Source organism: Seriola lalandi, unplaced genomic scaffold, assembly GCF_002814215.2.
Source record: "Seriola lalandi dorsalis isolate HSWRI2012SDOR001 ecotype SW California unplaced genomic scaffold, Sedor1 jcf7180002054425, whole genome shotgun sequence".
Taxonomy (NCBI): Eukaryota; Metazoa; Chordata; class Actinopteri; order Carangiformes; family Carangidae; genus Seriola; species Seriola lalandi.
Window position 1 is genome coordinate 26150 of NW_019524978.1, and position 19541 is coordinate 45690.

General features: G+C 41.2%; 1 protein-coding gene across 1 annotated transcript in view; it reads left to right on the top strand.

Moving 5' to 3' along the window:
* Nucleotides 1-19541, top strand: part of LOC111658075 (protein spire homolog 1-like) — a 42530-nt gene that overhangs the window by 5053 nt on the left and 17936 nt on the right. The window contains exons 2-4 of the mRNA XM_023410454.2: nucleotides 268-296; nucleotides 13389-13625; nucleotides 15736-15861. Coding sequence (XP_023266222.1) covers nucleotides 268-296; nucleotides 13389-13625; nucleotides 15736-15861 — 392 coding nt within the window. The remainder of the gene's footprint in view (nucleotides 1-267; nucleotides 297-13388; nucleotides 13626-15735; nucleotides 15862-19541) is intronic.

Here is a 19541-nt window from a genome sequence, read left to right on the forward strand (position 1 = left end):
CCAGTGTATGTGTTCAGCACCTCTGTCAGTGTAGATCTCTCTCTGAGCTTTAGACATTGTTAGATGGACGGAGAGTTGTGCATGACCTTTGACATGAGAGCGTCACCATGTGTGCTTGAGTGCTGTCTGTCATATATACAGTATATACACACTCTAACTGAACAATGTTGCGTATGTAGCTTTACACGTGTTTATGTCTGTAAGCTGCTTCATGAACTGCCTTACTTCTGATGCTTAACGTAACTCTGCTCTCTTGTTTCCCTGCAGGTAAATACAGCCCTTGCACAACAACAGAGGTGAGTGACTCCACTGCAGTTCTGTTTTAATTACTGTATCTCATCATCACATGCTGCTGTCAGAGATTTGAACAACATTATGTGGCCATGTTTATGTGAATATGTTATCAAAGTACCTGCTATAGGTGAGGGAAGAAATAAGAGCAAATATGAAGGAAATGGTAACTTCTGCACATTATGTCTGAGATAACCAGGACTCTAAACAAGGCCTTTTCCAGTTTTGCTTAAAAATAAAACATGTGTGCATGTTTTATGAAGGAATTACATGGGCATAATTAGTTTTGCAACATCGTGTGCAATATTATTGTTGATTACCTCAAAAACCTCAGAGAATGCAGGTTGGGAAACTCCAGGGTTCCTGGAAAGGACCCAATCAGTCATTTAACAAGATATTTATGAGGTGAACTATATGGTTGTAGAAAAAGATAATGGCAGGCTTAACCACAGTAATGGCACAATTTCCTTTTTAAATATTTACCTTCCACTGTCGGTTACATTAGCTAGTTACAGTAAGAGAGGTATCCAGTCACAACAACAGAGATAGCATTGAGATTAGAGGGGGCATTCTGCAGGATTATTTCAAGTGCAACCAGAGTCAGATAGCGCTGTGGTTGAAACTGTCATAAGCCATTGGTTTATGATGTGATAATCCTGCAAAGCAGCTGCTGCCGCTCCTGCTTAAACTAATACATTTAGCAAATTAAACAAGTTCAAGTGTATTTTTTTTCCAATGGGCAATTTGTTTTGCATCAAGCTTTAGACACAGCATCACACAGAAGAAACAGAGCAACAAAATAACTTACAGACAGTAAGTCTCCTATGCAATGTGTTGATGCAGAGTTTGTGAAGTCATGTTTGCAAACAACAGGGCTGTTTGTCATATCAATAACACTGCAGCTAATCAATTAGCCTAGCCTAGCATGAAGACTGAAGGCAGTCGTAAGCAGCTATCCTGTCTCTCTCAAAAGTAAAAAAAAAAAGAAAAAACAGGTTTTTAGAGGGAGTTACATGCTGTTACTATTTCTTGACAACAGCTCTTTCATTCACCAAGCAGCTATATGCAGAGTGTCCTCTGCTATTGCGCTGGTCGGTCACTGTGATGACAAGACACCTCGAAGATACAGCACGAAACTCTCCCTAAAACCACAAACCTTTGATGAACGATATGTAAATTTGTGAGCTTTTGATGTGCTGGTAGATGTATTTTTGAAGTTTGTACAGAGCCAGGCTAACAGTTTCTCCCTACTCCCAGTCTTTATGCTAACATAAGATAATTGCCTCTGACTCTTCCATGTAGACATGAAAGCACTGATGTATTAAGGAGGACTGGAAACCACATTCAAATAGCTACTGTGCCAAAACTGCTGCACAGCCCAGCTTCCATTCCCCGGAGGAGGAATTGCTAGAGAAAGAAATTGAGTTGCAGGAGCCAAGATTTCAGTTTATTTGTTTATTTGATAGGGACAATGCAATTTAACATAGTTTCAAAACAGGGTATGAAACTAACGTGTCGCACAAAAAGTTTATAGCTGTTGCTAATTCTCGACTCCGGTCCCTAGTTGGGCTTTTATATGTGTAACAGAATTAAAACATTCAATAGCAAAAACAACAAAAAACAGACAACACAATTATAATACCCGAAACATACACAAGAACAGTCTAAAGAGACGACAACAGCACAACAAGCTTCAAGTAAACAATAGATACAAACACCTAGAAATGGGTTCAGCTCGGGTTTGCTTTTAGCCAGCACTTAACCTTAGTCCCTATGGATCATAATCCAAAAACACAGGACACTTCCCATGATCCAACTCAGCTTACACACCTTTCAAGCTCCCCGTCTGCTTGTAATGCTCGCTTTCAGCTCAAAACTTATCGTGTCGAGGCCAAACCCAGGGCGAGTTAACCCTGATGACATCATTAGGCTGAGTAGTCCCCCCCCCCCCCACGATGAGTCAGCTAATCCTTATGTGTAAAATTGGTGGTCTGGCCCTTTAAAACACAGATCATATGGGACAGCTATCACACCTACTCTGTTTACACAAGCCAGATCATTTGAATGCAGTTTGTTCAGGGTGTCTGTGCAGCGTTTATGTTCATATGTTCACTGCTGGTTGAGAGACAAAGGCTGTCAGTGTTGAAGACACGTTCCTTGCATGTGTCCCAGCCTCCCATCTTTCAGCTTGTGTCTTCACCAAGTCATTTTCTCCAGCAGCCCCAGAGCTCCCAGCTGCTTCTCTGATTGACTGGTTGGAAATGTCACACAGCAAGGCCTCCTGTTTGATGAGGAGAGCTTTCAGACCTAATTAAAGGGCTATTGTCCCTCCTCCACACACTCTCTCTGTACTGTAATCGACTGCTGTTAATTGTTGTGATAATATCTCGTATCGAGGGGTTTTACAGGAAGGAGGGATTATTTTTTCTTCTTTTACTTTTTAGGAATTTTGTAGATGGACTCATTTGCTACTGGGATTTTCTGTGGTGTCACTCTGACAAATTGAAAGTATTGTGTGTGTGTGTGTGTGTGTGTGTGTGTGTGGGGGGGGGTGTTTGATGTTGCACATCAACTGCGGATCTGTTCCCAGTTCATTAGAGACAATGTGCGGTAGTTTTCTGGGAGTTCTGTGTAATAGAGCTGCAATAACAGATGGACAGTCAGTGAATACTCAAGTGCACACACACACACACACACACACACACACACACACACACACACACACACACACACACACACACACAGAGTTGGCTGTAGAGGCAGAGAATGTGAACCTGTATAGACAAATCCCTTCTAAGCAGCTTTGCACAAGAAATGAGTTCTCACAATACAGTGTGTTAGAGACTGGCTGACAAAACTACTGGCAAGTCTTTTTCTTGACAGCGTCAGATCCTGCAGCAGAGGCGCCGTGCTAACGTACAGTGTGTGGAATTAGCTAAAAGCTGAATGAGCAGGAACACATGTGTAGTCATAGCTGACACGCATTATCCGCACATGGCTTCAAACAGCATGAGCTCTTCCAAGTGATGTGACTGTGAATGTCAGATGATGCTGTTTTCACCAGAGCCAGTGAACCAAGCTCCTGGCACAGCACGCCACAGCGTAAGGCTCTTTGGGCAGTAATCACGATCTCCGAATTCACTGGAATTCACTGATATTCGTTAGTGGTTTTGTGTGTAATCAGTCAAAGAAGACAGTTTTTTTCTTCAGTTACATATACTCACTACTTTTTTTTGCCGACAGACAGAGCCGGAGGCATATTGTTTTTTGGGTTGTCCGTCCACCGATCCCATTCTCCTGGACATGATATCTCAATAACGCCTTGATGGAACTTTAACTGCAAATTTAGCACAAACATTCACTTGGACTCAAGGATGAACTGATTAGATTTTGGGGGTCAAAGATCAAAGTTCAAGGTTGTGGTGACCTCACAAAACATTGTTTTGGCCTTGTGAACACAATATGTTCCATAACACCTTGAGGGAGTTTCTTCAGATTTGGTACAACCATTCACTTGGACTCAAGGACAAACTTATTACACGGTCACAGTGACCTCTGAAAACACTTTTTAGCCATAACTCAAGACTTCACACAACAATTATGACAACATTTCACACAAATGTTTAGTATTTTATATGATCATCATCATATCAACTAGCGGCGGAGGCATAGAACCGCAAGGTAGTAGTTCTAGTTTATCTTGTGAGGAATTTGTTGATGACCTCTGTAACCATGCTAACTTGACAACCTGGTCCTGTGATGCAGTGTAACCTCAGTTATTTGTGGATTATTCTTCATCCTCTTCCCCTCTGTCAAAGTGTAACTGCTCAGTGCCCTCCTAATGGCTTTGAAGTTGGGGAGGGGATTAGTGTAACATCATTCAGTGTTTAATGTAAACAGAAAATTCACTCAGGAGTTATGAATGTTTGGTAGATGGCTTTTCTCAGCTGATATCATGCACATTTACTTTTATGATTCCTGTAGGGTTTGTGTGTGCATGGGAAAAAAAGAGAAAAGGGATAAAAGCAAACTACAGTGGTGGAAAAATGAATGTGCTTTGGTTCAAGTGTTATCTCTGTTCTGTATGTGAAGTTATGTGGGTTCTACGTCTAGCAGCTCAGTCATATGACAGTCCGAGGTCATAGAGGAGGAGTCTAAGGAATCTCCTGAGTGTTTCTTTGTGCCTGAGAGGAAATAGCCAACGCCTTTTCTCTGTTACAGCATGATGCTGTGTCATTTCAGGAATGTTTTTACGTAAAGAAGTATCTGTCCGTCTTCATTATTCCGCCCATTCTTTGCTTTTAAACTCATGATTAACAATGATGTGGTCAATTCTAAACGGGGCAGATTGATTTTTACTATGACTTCCGTCCTATATCAGTCAGCCCTCTCAGCTGATCACATTAGTGTCAGCTCTGTTGTTTTGTCTGGTTCCTTCAGTTTTATAAGGTCTTCCTACACACAAGCTGATAATAACTTTACAAAGCTCAGTCCTGAATTTATACTGTGAAGGAGATTTGATCAATAGTGTGAAGAGGAGATCTGGGAATTTTTGTACGGGAAAAAAACAGACTACCATATCACTCATTTCATTTTAGCCATTATGATGTTTTTATATCATGTAGAGTGTATCACCTGTATAATTTATCTGCATGTAAATGGCGTGACAGTTGAGCTGGCTTCTATTTTCTTACAGACATTTCTAAACTTTGTTCTCAGCACCATCTTCTTGTAAGATTTCAATAACTTTGTTTAAAGGAATTGTTCGACATTTTGGGAAATAAACTTATTTGCTTTCTTGCTGAGATTTAGATGAAAGTCTGATACCACTCTCACGTCTGTACGCACGTACAAAATGAAGCTAGAGCCTTAGCATAGCACAAAGATTGGAAACAGAGGGAAACAGCTAACCTGGCTCTGCCCAAATCCGCACAACAGCTCACCAATTCACACGGTTTTGTTTTATCCACACACAAACTGATATATGTACAAATGGCAAGTCGTGTCTAGTGACTTCCTGGAGTCTTCTTGTTACCACGAGGCAACCAGCAGAGAGTCCAGGAAGTCACTGGCCCCATCGTCTTGTTGTTTTTATAAATCTGTTTGTGTGCAGATCAAACAAACCGCATGTGTTAAAGTCACTACTGCTGGGGCGCCCTGTTGGCTCACCTGGTGGAGCGCATGCCACGTACGCTCAGTCCTTCCCGCAGCCGCCATTCAAGCCTGACCCATGGCCCTTTGCTGCATGTCATCCTCATCTCTCTCCCCAACTCTCCCGTCTCTCTCTCACTGTCCCCGTCCAATTAAAGTCAAAAACTGCGAAAACTAAAAGTCACTATTGCTGCCTTCAGAGTGACTTCTAGGTCTGCACCATCTGCTTGAACTCAATCATACAGCCTTATGCTCCTTCTCAGCCACTGTGTTCCTCCGGGGAATGTCGTCTGGCATTATCATCCCTGCACACAAGGCAGTAGTCGCAGTCCAGACTCAAGTTCCCTGGTGGTGGAACTATAGCACCGAACCCTCTCATTGCAGGGGCGTCCCTCTCTATCTTCAAGAATCTCTTGAAGACTCCTACCACCTCTAAGACCCTAACATGTCTAACTAGCACTTTCACTGCCCTTCTTTACCTGATCTCCCTCACTTTATTGAATAGATGTAGTACTCTGCACTTACACCAAGGTCTCCTACTGCACTCAAGCTTTAGTGATGTCCCTCACTTGTTAGTCACTGGATAAAGCATCTGCCAAATGAGTAAATGTAAGTGTAAACAGTGAAATTTAGAGGTGCTGGTTGGCAGAATTTCTTTTCCACTTTTCAACAGAGGCTTTCTCCTGCATGAGCTGGAGACAGGGGGGAGCAGGGGACATGAGGACTGAGCTAGACTCAGTCTTCATATTTACCATAAGGACATAAGCGTGGTATCGATTCCTTCATCTTGTAACTCTTGGCAAAAAAGTGAATAAGCAAGTCGAACTGTCCTTCAAAGAAACAGATGCAACTTAAAGTGGGTGAAGTTAGTCTTTTATGACTGTTAGCTTCAGTCTGTTTCAGTTTATTGATCAGCAGTGAATGGGCGTCGTGCAGAACTTATCTTCATGAGGAGGAGACTATGAAAGCCTGAACTGCCCATTAGTGTCACATTTAGAAACATTTAGAAATGAAGTGTGGTGAAGACTTAAGATGAAATGACACCAGATGGACGGGCATTGATCCCAGATTCCAGCTCTCATTGTCAAAAAGGTGTAATAAATAACATTTTGTGATATAATTCACAAGATAAAAGCTGAAGAGGACTGTAATCTACAGTAGGGAGGTCATTTATTTGTTGCCGTACCTTCTTTTTTCTCTTAGCTTGGTTCCTGTTAATGACCTAATTCCTGTGGATCCACTAGTGAGGAAATATAAATGCCTTAAATCCCCACATTGTTTGTACAATCCTTTAATTCTGGGCAGTTTGTGCTGATTGTGGTAATTCTCTGCGGGTTGGCTAACAGTGATAGATGGAAGGAGTTTGCTTACAGCTAATAGGTTTCTGTTAGTGTTCAGTTTGCACAACAGGCTCCGGTGCTTGGTCTGTGAAAATCACACAAAGATACATTCGTAAAAACTAACTTGATTCACAGTGTGCAACAGCTGGTGTCTTTGTCCGAGTCCAGACCACGATATCCCATTTCCAAATCTCTTGGCGTCTTTACTGCCAGTCTGCCATGTGTGATCCTCCCTGCCCTTCCTCACACAGACAATGTCACAAACTTGTCTCTGTCTTATCCATCATTCAGTCGTGGATCTACTTCTCGCAGCCCTCTCATTAAACCTGTAAAATACTCCAAAGCTGGATTTGATCATGTGTATTGGTAACTAAATGCTCTAACGATGAGCTGATTAGTTGATTAATGGAGTGACTAATCTTTTAAATCTTTTATCAAGAAAGTTTTCTAAACTGGTCCAAGCTTCTCCAATGTGAGGATTTCACATTATGTTCTGGTTAATATCATTTGTGATTTATTATATTTAGGTTTTCAAATGCTGGTCGGCTCAAAAAACAGTTTAATTTAAAGAAATGTTTCAAAAGTTCAACATTTTGGGAAATAAATGAAAAGACTGATACCAGTCTGAATCTGTCTGGTCGATATGACTTGACTTCTGTTCCCAGCTAAGAAATAGTGCGGAGTATATCACCCTGTAAATCCACAAATTGTTGTTTTTACATTTTGGTATTTGTTAATTAGTGAGCTTGAGAAGTGCGGGTTGTTGGATTTTGTTTTCTTTGGACAGAGCCAATCCAGCTTTTTACCCCAAATTTCCAGTCTTTGTGCTAAGCTGCGCTAATGTGCTGCTGGCTCCAGCTTCTGACATGAGAGTGGTATCAAGTTTTTCATCTGACGCTCAGCAAGAAAACATAAACATAATTCCCCAAAGATGTCACTTTGGACTTTGATGCACTCTTATATTGGACTGAACACTGTAGAAAGCTGTATGTTGTAAACAGTGAATGTGGCAGCAGACACCTGGCCATACAAACCCAGAGGGCCCTATTACATCACGTGTAATGTTCCTAACGAGGACAAAGGCTATAGATGTTACATGTGCTCTCGTCAACATGAAGCTCTGGCGTCATATCATATCCTGCTGCTGTGCGGTCTTCATACCTGAGGTCATGTTGTACTGTTAGTGTCGAACGCTGTAGTGAAATCCAACCTTGACACCTGAACATAACATGCATGTGTCCCTTTATGAATGACTGCAGTTTGTTATGTAACACACTGGACTGCTAGTGCTGTCTTTGTGTGTAACTGAGGAAGAATTATCTGCCAGCCAGCAGATAACTAAGCAAAGCTATAACTGCATTTACCATCATGTCATACAGTGTGTTTCCACTGCCGTCACACTTGTGTTAACTGAGCAGGAATATTATTCATGAATTAATAAATGTATTTATAAATGGTTTACTTAATGATGTTTTTGTAAAGGGCCCAGAAGGGTCAACACAAATACAAAAGCCACAACACGAATGCAAAAGTCTTGTGACATTTGTATTTGTGTTGTTGCTTTATTTGTATTTGCGTTGTTGTTTTGTATTTGTGTTGTGGCTTTTGTAGTGTGTTGACCCTTCTGGGCCACCGTAGTTAAACTAGTACTTTTGTTTCAACAAGATTTGGCTCTTAACCCCATCTGTCTAATCATGACGCCACAGTCATTGAGCCTAATGAAAAGTTAATGTGAGGTTACGAGGTGTTTGCAGGTCAACAGTGATTAATTGGCTCTTGGGGAAAATGTAAAAACATTTCGTCACAATGGTTTATTTTGTCTTTTCGGGCAGCGTGCCTCTTCTCCGTGACAGAAATGCTGAAATCCAAGCCAAGCTGTTTGATGTTGCTGGTTCCTGCGATCGCTGACATCTTCATCCTTTTTTTTTTCTTCTCCTTCTATTTGTCCTCCTCTCTCTGCCCCTTCCTCTTCTCCATCCCATCATTCTGCTTGGTCGCTCGGAGGCCTGGGAACCAGTCAGGGAGATTTTGAAAAAAGAATGGAGACATGTTTGTTCGGATGTCTCACAGCCACAGCGACTGAAATCAGTCATAGTTTGCAGTTAATGTGTAAGAAATGACTCCATCAGGCTCATTCAGATGTGACCGACAGCAACAACACAGACAATCTCTGTTTCATGCCTTTTTGTCATGAATGAATGGAATAGTGAAGATTAAAGCATGGTGCATTGTTCCTATTACTTTTTTTGCGTCATTATATATCAATCAATCAATCATCAATATGTTATATAAAATCCACTTCCAATAACTGTTGAGGGGATGAGCATGAACACAAATGAATACATGCAGACATGTGGTATTAAAGGTTTATAGATGATTTTCATTGCTGATTAATCTGTTGATTACCATCATATGTCACGAAGAAAAGCAGCAAATCCTAAACTTTTCAAAATCTGGAACCTGCATTGTTGCTTGGAAAGTGACTGAAATGATTCATTGATTGACAAAGTAGCTGCAGATTTGATTAATTTTCTTTTTATTGACTAATCAGCTCTATATGATACACATATAGTAGGTGCCAGTTGTAAGCGAAAGAAACAAACTGTACATCGAACTAAACCTCCCATCACCAAGTTGAATCGAAATAAATTTATAATTATCTTGAACCAAAATCTTATTCCTATTTTAAAGTATGACAACTCAATGAAGGGTTAATTGTTTATATTCTAATATAAATTTGTGAAGACGTGAGACATCTGCTTTGGCAGTTAAGTAAAGGGATGAGACACCTTATCCTCCTGACGCATTTAATCTGTTTAGAGTTGAAAGTTTAATTTGTGGCACTTCATCACTTGGTAAATTTGTCAAACTCATCAGCTCCATTTAATGTCTTTTGTCAGATTAGATGCTGTTTTTAACTATTGACTGAATTCCTGAAGGTGTGACCAGTTCAGATGGACAAGTGAAGCTGCAGATCAGGAACTTGAAAATCCACATAGCTCACACATATAAGCTTTAGCTGCTGGGCAGGGCAGCACGATCCATATCTGTCACATCTTATACATGTAGACGCCGTCTGCTGAAGAGCTTCTCAGTGATAGCCTGAGGTTATAGCAGGTCCCAGGAGGAGGGTGTTTGCATTTTTTTTTTTTCTTTGTTGGGTGGGGTGTGGGGATGTGGGGGTGTCATATATCAGTGGTGGGCGTGGTGGAGCTCGGACAAAGAGGTCGCAGTCACCCGTTCCCACCTGAGGAAATGCAGGAGACTGATCTCTCATATGACTCCTCCTCCCTCCATGAATGTCCATTGATCTGCCCTTGATCTTCATGTCTACACACACACACACACACACACACACACACACACACACACACACACACACACACACACACACACACCCACCCTTGACCTCTCTGATCCACCCATTGACTCTCAGCATCTCATTCACTGCCTCTTTGTTTCTGTCTCCTGATCCACATCTGTCACTGATCCTTACATTTCTCCCCTAATTCCCTCTTTCTCACAGTTTCTCTTCTCTCTGTGGTTCATATACTGTCTCCCTCCTTCTTAGTCTTTTCTCTGTGCTCAGGGCTGCAGAATAATCCCCTGTGCGATTTCCCACTCTTGTCTTTTGTCTTGGCTTTGGCATTGCTGTCTTTACCCACCATGACTCTCCAGCTCCAGGACAGACTGAGAGTTATAGCTGAGCACTGCATCTCGTGACGTACGTGCACCTACGGAATCGAACCATAAATTCTTATCTACAAATCTCATGCGTTTAGCATATTTAACATTGTGGCCAAACATTTTCCCATAGTTAAAACTTCACAATGAACACTCACGGATCGCTCTTTAAAGGTCAGGTCGTACTGAAAGCAGTGAGGGTTGGTGCGTTGAAGTGCTGGTCGAAAGCTCCATATGAGAGACCATCAAACTCGATTTCCCAGACATTTCACCACAAAGATCGTGAAGGAAAAGCTGTGGCTTAGGCGACTCTTTAATGCTGCATGTAAAAAAACCAACAGCATTGTTTTCTATACGATTCCTTTATTTGACCAGTCGAATAGACCAATGTTATATTCTGCAATCCTGAAATGTTCTATTTGAATATATGTTTATTTTTATATGTGTATATTGAAGCTGTCTGGAAAGTAAAATATATTTGTCTATATCTTATATTGTGCTATTGAATGTCTTTCTGCTGTCAACAGCTTGGTTAAATGTGTTTGAATGTGTGTGTTATTGTGTTTATGATGATTCCTGTGATGAGTTACAGCAAAATGGCTGCATTAAAAGTATCAGGTAAAGGTTGAGCTCACACCAACATGACTGCAAGCTGCTGCAGTCATTGTTTTTATATTAACAGTAGTTCAAACGACTACGTGAAGTGTGTCGCTGTCACCTGACCTCGCAGTTCTTCTCAGGTCTATGGAGTCTTTGAGCATCTGCCAAGCATTTGTCAGGTGACTAAGCCCTCCAGAGGTTGGAGTATTTATGGAGTAATTATGACAGCTCTCTGTCAGTAGAAAAGGAGGAAGTTGGGTGACGTTGCTGTAGAGAAACAAAAGATCACAGAGAGGGCATTAGGGTGGATGGATGGGTCAACAACAAGACTTTCCTCCCATGTAATACACTCAGGCAGCTTATCATGACTCATAGCTACGTTTTATTGTTAATAAAAGTGGTTGTGTTTACGTTCCAGTGACAAAGCCCTCTGGTGTCTGTAGTAATTACGACGGGAGCAAAGGAGGAAGTCAGGTGATGTTATGGAGCAACTAAGTCCACATATGGAGGAAGACTGGACTGGAGACCTGTGTTTGTTTCCTCTGTCAAACCGACAGTCAGCGTTGCCTCTTGTGTTTTTAGGGGCGTTAATTCAGCAGATGCTCCAGAGGGTTGGGGCAAACAACCTGTATGGTTCTTTTAGGTTGGAGGACATGTTGCCATAAGTATAACAAGTGGTTATGATTGAAGCCATGATGATGAATTCCTCTTAACCCTGTAACCAAGTATTTATTTTAACCCAGGATCATTCCCAAAACCAAACCAAGTTGTCTTTGTACTTAAACCTAAAAAAAACCTTGCACTGTTATCAGAAAATGGTTTTAATTTAGAAACTGCTCTGTCATCCTGTTGACAGTGTATACTGTGTACAGATATTTCCCTCAGAAGTTGATGGAGAGGAGAGGGAATATTGAACTTGTAATTTGTTGTGTTGCCAGAAATATGACTCCAAATGAAAGCTAATGTTGCGCTCTGTCTGCTGGATGTGTGAAGTTGGCCACATCATCTTTATACCATAATATGTCAGTGCTTTGCTCTCAGCTCGTTGCACTGACCTTAACTGGCCAAAAGGTCAATTAATGCAGGTTCAAATCATCAGTTCTCTAAATCAGAAGATCTAACACTGTGGGATCAGCTTGAAGACTTCACAATTGAAATGAAGTATCAGAAGCTCCATAACAACCAGCAGGGAAGTGGATTATGCTGCAGAAGAGATTTGAGGCTTTTGGTACAGTATACACATCAACGTATGATAAGCACCCTTCAGGTCTACAGGCGTGACTTTTTGATGGCAAAACCTTTGGGTGAGATTATTTTAAGATATGATATCTTGAAAAACTAGGATCAATCTTAGTCACTAAACAAATGGTTGATGATCCTTTACCTCCTTTCACTGTTCTAAATGCTCTGAACTCTTCTGTGCTTTAAGACTGACTGTGTCCACACAAGGACGTGTACGATGTGATGACAGTGTTTTCCTTCCTGCGTCAGTTAATCACATGATCTACAATCAGTAATCTGCTCCCCGGGTCAGCCAGTCAAAGGCCAGTGAGTGTGCGTGTGTGTGTGTATGAATAACAGAGGGAGGGTGCTTGCTCGTCAAAGGTTGAGTCATGAGGTCACCATATTACAGCTGTTCAGCTCAGGCTTTGCAAACAAAATAGGGTCATGTTGCATAACAAAGACACAAATCCACATTTGTTTTTAACAGCAGAACTAGGTAGAAGATGCAACAAAGGATGTTTTCTACACAAGTGAATGTATTGTTTTCTTGTTATTCATGCATCCATTTTTATCATCAGACACATTTAGATTGATTTCACGTATAACTTGTTTCGACCTCTGTGCTTTGTAAGTTATTAACATGGTTATATCTGCAGGTGGAAGGAGCACAGAGCGAGTGCAGATCATGTTAAGGTGTTTTTTATTCCTCTGCACCGGCGACAGCCAGAGCTGGAGGCATATTGTTTATTGGTGCTCCGTCCATCCGTCCCATTCTCGTGGACACAAGGAGGAAGGTTTTTGCCAACTTCAAATTTGGCACAAACCTTCACTAGGTCTCAAGGATGAAATGATTAGATTTTGGCGGTCGAAGGTCAAGGGTCAAGGTCACAGTGACCTCACAAATCGTGGTTTTGGCCTTGTGAATGCAATATCTCTGTAACGCCTTGAAGGACCTTTTTCAAATTTGGCACAAACATTCACTTGGATTCATTTGACTCCGGATAAACAGGGATCTAACCTGAAACTAGTCTGAGTGGCGGAGGGATACAACCATGACACAGTAATTCTAGTTTTTGGTTGTCTCTTGTTCTCTCTCAGGTAATTGAGTCTTTGGGCATCATGATCTACAAGGCTCTGGACTACGGGCTGAAGGAGAATGAGGAGAGGGAACTCAGCCCTCCTCTGGAGCAGCTCATCGACCTCATGACCAACATGGCCGAGGCCACGAGGGATGCCTGCCCCGACGAAGGTTATGAGGCCACAGAGGAAGAGGATGAGGTGGAGGATGACCCTGACGACATCTCCAGTGTTCACGGCTACAGAGATATCCTCAAGGTGGGTACAGTAGCTGAGGAAGAGACATGAGATCATCACTTTATTGTGCCAAGACACCAAATTTAAAGCTGCACACATCAATATGTTTTATATGAACAATGGATAAAATGGTAATGTGTAATGTGAAAGATGTGGCTCCTATTGATGAACACAATTATCATCCAGCTTTCAGCCCAATGTTTTGCCTTTACAGCCTGTTCAGCAGTAACAGGAAGCTGCTCTCAGTGAAAAAGCTCAGAAAAACTCACTGTACACGTCCGGCCTATCACCAAACAGAAGACTAGTAGGTGGAGCATTTAAGAGCCAGATATTTCCCTCTTTCATTTGTTTGGTGGCCAGAAACACAACTGCATATGAATGTTAATGATGCTTCATGCTTGCTGAATGCGTTGTTACTGACAATTTAACTTGTAAGCTTGTAAATGTTTTATCTGGTTGAAGTTGAGTTAATTTGAACTACTTTATTCTGTTGAATATATATTACATAACAATGTATCATTTATAGTAATCGCATTATATGTTTTAGACAAAAAAAGTAACTAAATATTTTTCTGCGGTGTGGTGGAGTAGAAGTAAAAGTAGCTTTAAACAGAAATACAGTTGCTGGGGAACCATAATCCACTTACGGACTCCAGGAACAGATAATGTCAGAGGTCGACTGTTCAGGAAAAGTTGTGTGTGAGAAAATGAAAACGCTAAACACTGAACTCTGAACCAGCCTCATCCTTGGTCAAGCGTCATGTATCTGTTGTTCAGCAGAGCAGAGAGTCAGTGTGTCATTCCTCACATGGCCTCATACGGTTTACATAATGACCACATACCCAGTCAGACACACCAACTCTGCTCTCCAAGGAGATGCTTCAGAGCAGTGTGGCTGTCTGGCTGGCCCAGTGGCTAGAGAGCTGTCAGTTTAAATTGTTGTCACTGTATTTTTACCCCCCGTCCATTCACTCTCTGTGCGCCCTCACTTTACCTTTTGTCCTACTGTACTGTCCCTGGTTGACACAGTAAATTGTTTTTAACTCCGTGCCACATTTATTCAGTTAATGTATCCGTTTGCATTTCCGTGTGACGTAAGATAGCATATTGATTTACCCTGGATACAACATTTTCCCACACCTATGATGTGATGATGGCAGGGTAATCTTCAGGAGAGAAGGCTGTCTGTTATTTACTGTGTTTAGTCAAATTCTCTCTAACTGGAATGCCGTCTAGACAAAAAGATGCCAAGAGCATTAACCCAGCTTCTCTCTGAGAGAGACAAGGACGTAGTCTGTCATTGCTCCTGGTGTGTACGGCTGACCTCAGGCATAGCGGTCTTGTGAATTGTACTCAGCAGTCAAAAACAGTTGTTTACAAATGTCTGCAAATGTTTTTGGGTATTTTGCCTTTATGCTATGTCACTGAGATCCCAGAAAGGCTTCGCAGTTTGACGTCTCTGTCTCATGGAGGTGCAGAGGAGACATGGTGAAGTACAAATTTACCCCTGACTATAAAAAAAAAAGCTTGATAAGTTACCCGAGAAGGGTTTTTTGTGGTGTTGGTGTAGACTGGGAGCTCTGAATCAACAGTCTGATCACTTCTATTTATTCCTAAATTTAGGTTTTTGTGTCACAGAAACTGCCCTGCAGTCTCTTTTGCTCTATCCAAAGAATCTGAGTCATTGCTGGAGAACAGCAGCCTCATTTGACCGACAGTTTGTGTTTTTAGCATTGTCAGCTAATGAGGAAGCATGCAGATTAACCTGAGCAATCACACATCACATCATGCTGGCTTCTATGAGACTGGCTCATTTCTAGTGTGGAGATTGGACCTGTCAATTGAACGCTGATAGTTACCTAAACAAATACCATGTCTAACTAGCGAACTTGTCACAGCACCAGCACACAGTGTTTTAAAATGTGCTGCCAGAGGCTGCTCTACATAACCTGAAATCCCTTTGATGGGTATGTGATTGTAATATCAAAATAACATGGATATTGATGGCCATGCGTTGCACTTTGTGAAGTTCCCCCCATTACCTCTGTGTCAAGTGTAATAGATGCAGCTGTGTGAACTGTAACTGCACTGAAAATGTCTCTTTCTCTGTGCTTCACTGTCGTCCCTGTAGCTGTGTACAGTTCATCTACCCAGTCTGTCAGACGCCCCCAGTCACTACCAGGCAGTGTGCCGGGCTCTGTACACAGAAACCAGGGAGCTACGCACTTTCCTGGAGAAGATCAAGAGTGCCAAAGAGGTGGGTCCTTATCATCATCATCGTCATCATCATCATCGTCATCATCATCATCAAGGCTGTCGGCTCATAGAGCTCTTTTTTTCAGACATTGATAGCAGTTTTAACCATCAGTAATGCGTTAATTACACATACTAATTATCAATTAATTAAAACACAAACCGAACTTACTGCATATGGGTTATGGGGCTCCCCTTTAGTAAAGGGTTATGAGATGATCACTGACCGTTATGCAGCCCGTGAAAGACGGGGCGAGGCATCACACACCTCTACTAATCAACATGACTTTCACTCTGTGTGGGACCACTGACAAGGCCAATGTTAGCACTGTGGGAGTGCTTTATTCCAATAGTTGAAAATCGTAGATATAATAGTATTCAACTCTAAGCCTTTAACAAAGAAAACAACTCTTACATAATACCTATAAACCAGTCTAAGTGACTACTGTATTCACTCCGCTTTGGTGTATTAAGGGTTCAAGTGAGGAAATCAGCAGAGCATAACAGTCACAACTGAGTGAGCCATCGTTCCCTTTCCTCAGTAATAAACCATCACTACACAACAGAGGAGGGGCTGGACATGAGCGTGTGATAGGCATAGACACAGCAGAGACATGCGGACAGCCAGTCAGACAGACAGCCATGTTTCCTGTGTGGCACAGCTGATTCTGAAAGGCATCCATGGTAATGACTGTGGATAAAGAAATGAATGGACACGTCAGTTCACTCATGGTATGACAAAACACTCAATAAGTGACTCACAGCTTTCACTAACATCTTATTCTCATTGTTTTATTGCATCACTCATTGATTATGACATGTAGGAAAAAGTGGACATAGCGTGACGCATGTCTTAGATGGTTTGCACTGAGTAGAAACTCAGGTCTATAATCCTTAATAGATTGCTTAATGTAAATCCAGCACCCCTTAAATCTCTGAATTCAATTCTTCATTTGCAGGACAAGGGACTTGGCGACATAAATGAACCATAAGCTATTAAAGGCTTTACTTATATTCATGGTTTCATCCCCTTAAGTTACTTAATACATGCCAATTCCACTTTAATATTAATGTGAAAATTTTAGTACAAAATTAAGATGTTTGATTGAATGAATTTAAAGCAAACCACAGAAATGATGTCAGTGGTGCAGTGATTTGCCAGAATCTACACCACCATTAAAAAAATGTACAAAGGTGAGAGTGGAGGCAACATCTGTATCCAGCCATCACAGCTAATCGCAATTCATTAAGCCAGCACCAGATGCTTAATATGTAGCAGATAAAAACAGGTTTCAAAGGTGTTGTAATTAAATTTATTTTATGATAAAATCAATTTGTGTTATTTAAGTTAATTTGAGACTTTGAACTGAGCCGCCGCCTGCATGTTATTGTCTCTCCAGTACATTGTACGGAAGTTATTAGCAGGAGAGGGAGTCAGAAAAGGGGTTAGGGTGTTCACTCATAAATAGTTATGTCAACAGGACAACTTTCACTTGTGCCATGGGTCATAAAGCTTCACTTTGCCGTATGTAGAGGACAACGTTTCTGTCTCTGTATTAGGGTTTTATTAATGTGAACACTGGTGGAGCACATTGGAAGTCCCATGAAGATCAAGGTTTAAATTGTGGTACACGATTAAACAAATCGATACAGATACCAATTTAACATTATTTTGACTTTGTTGGGAACGAAAGGAAATTAAATATGCTAGGGTTTTACTTTTTTTACAAAATGTAACATATAAGTGTACTTTTTTTCTTTTTTTTTTTTTTTGGAAAGTGGTATAACTTGACAATGGTGAGCATTATCACAAAAAGCAAGCCATCAGCAGCTTTGATACAAACTGGCCAAGTGTTGTAATGTCCTAACACCCTGCGGGCAGACAGGTTGAACTGGGCCACAGTGAAGAGGGAGTGACATGTTTGCTGTGCATGACAGACAGAGATGACAATATCTGGAGACATGCTGACTCTCACTCTGTCAGAACTGCTGAGTTCAGGCTCTCAGAGGAGATATCCAGACAAGCATGAGGAAAAATAGTCCTGTGCGAGGGTCCAACTTGCAGACATACCACAGAGGATTAATGCCCCCTCGATGCATTAGTGGCATGCTGTCTGTTATGGATCATGTGTCCATATTCAACAAAGGGGCTAAGCAGGTGATTTTCTGTACAAAATCACTTTCAGGCTTCATTTGCAGATAATGGAGAATAAAGAATTTAAACGGGTAGAATGCATCATAGTCACTGTTTTCCACTTGATGGAAAGATTTGAAAATGAGGGGAAAATTAATATATATATATATATGAAATGATGAAAGAATCACATGTGTGATTCTTTCATCACAGGTACATTATTTACTCATTTTCATTTGCTCTTCCTCTAAACACAAAGCCGTGTCCTGTTGCAGGCTTTTTCTATTCATGAAGATCAAGTGCAGGAGTCATTCTGGCCTTTGCTTTCCCCCAGAAACATTTTGGAGCTCAGCTGTGGGTTGGAACATTTCCCGTGAGGAGTGTGTGTGTGTCTTCCACCTCAGGGTTCCTTCCTGCCATGCACTACTGTTGCTGCTGCCCTTTTAGTGTGTGTAATGCATCTGAATGAAGAAAGGGGATTTGGTTGGTTACATAACTCTCTGATAGAAAATAGAGAGGAGAGAGTGGACTCTTACTGCAGGAGGCGGAGAGGGCTGAGAAAGAAGCTTAAAAAGGAGGATATGTGGGGACTGCAGCCTCTTTAACCACAGAAAGTAAAGAAGTGATCAACATCACTATGTCTGTCATTTTATAGAGCACTTCTTTAATAGATTTCGTTATTTCTCATAAGAATTTAAAATGAGGTAACTTGTGAACAATCTACCAGCAGGAGTACAAAGATAGAAAATCCTGGATGAAATGGTTTTCTTTGTTTGGACCTTCATGAAGCAAACACTGTATGATGATTATAATTATTCTATCCTACTTTTTCTGCTGTATCTAATTCCCCATTTTAGCCACCATAGCTTTACTGATGGCTACGTCGGTCTTCTGGCTGCAAATGCAATAATTCAATGCCTTTATTGTCACTGCACAGTGTACAATGAAATGATGTGTCTCCAGAGGTTCATACAGCAATACACACAGTAAACATAACTACATACAGTAACAAAAACTACAGTAGACACATTACAATCTGTATAAATAAATAAAAACAAACCATGAATTGTATAAAAGCAGAGTAAGTCCATGTACTCAGTTATTATTGCACATAGGTGAATTGCACAGATAATATTGCACATGATCAGGGTATTATTGCATGTTATAGGATAGGGTTGTACTTCTTCTCCTGATATTCAGCAGTTAAGTACTGTAATAGCACTTGGGTAAAAACCTGCCATCTGGAGGTGCAAACACACAAGGTGGGGAAAGAAAGAAAAAAAAAAAAAAATATATATATATATATAAAAATCTGAATTGCGTCCAGATGCTAAATGCACAAAGTACATGTGACCTCATCATTAACACATATGGAAGAGTAAACTGTTGTCAAGCCTCATGGGGGACTGGTGAGTGTGAGGCATGGTCATTTAGAGCAGTGTGTGTGTGTGTGTGTGTGTGTGTGTGTGTGTGTGTGTGTGTGTGTGTGTGTGTGTGTGTGTGTGCATGTGACTGTTTGTCTGATTACATATTCATGAATGCATGGATGA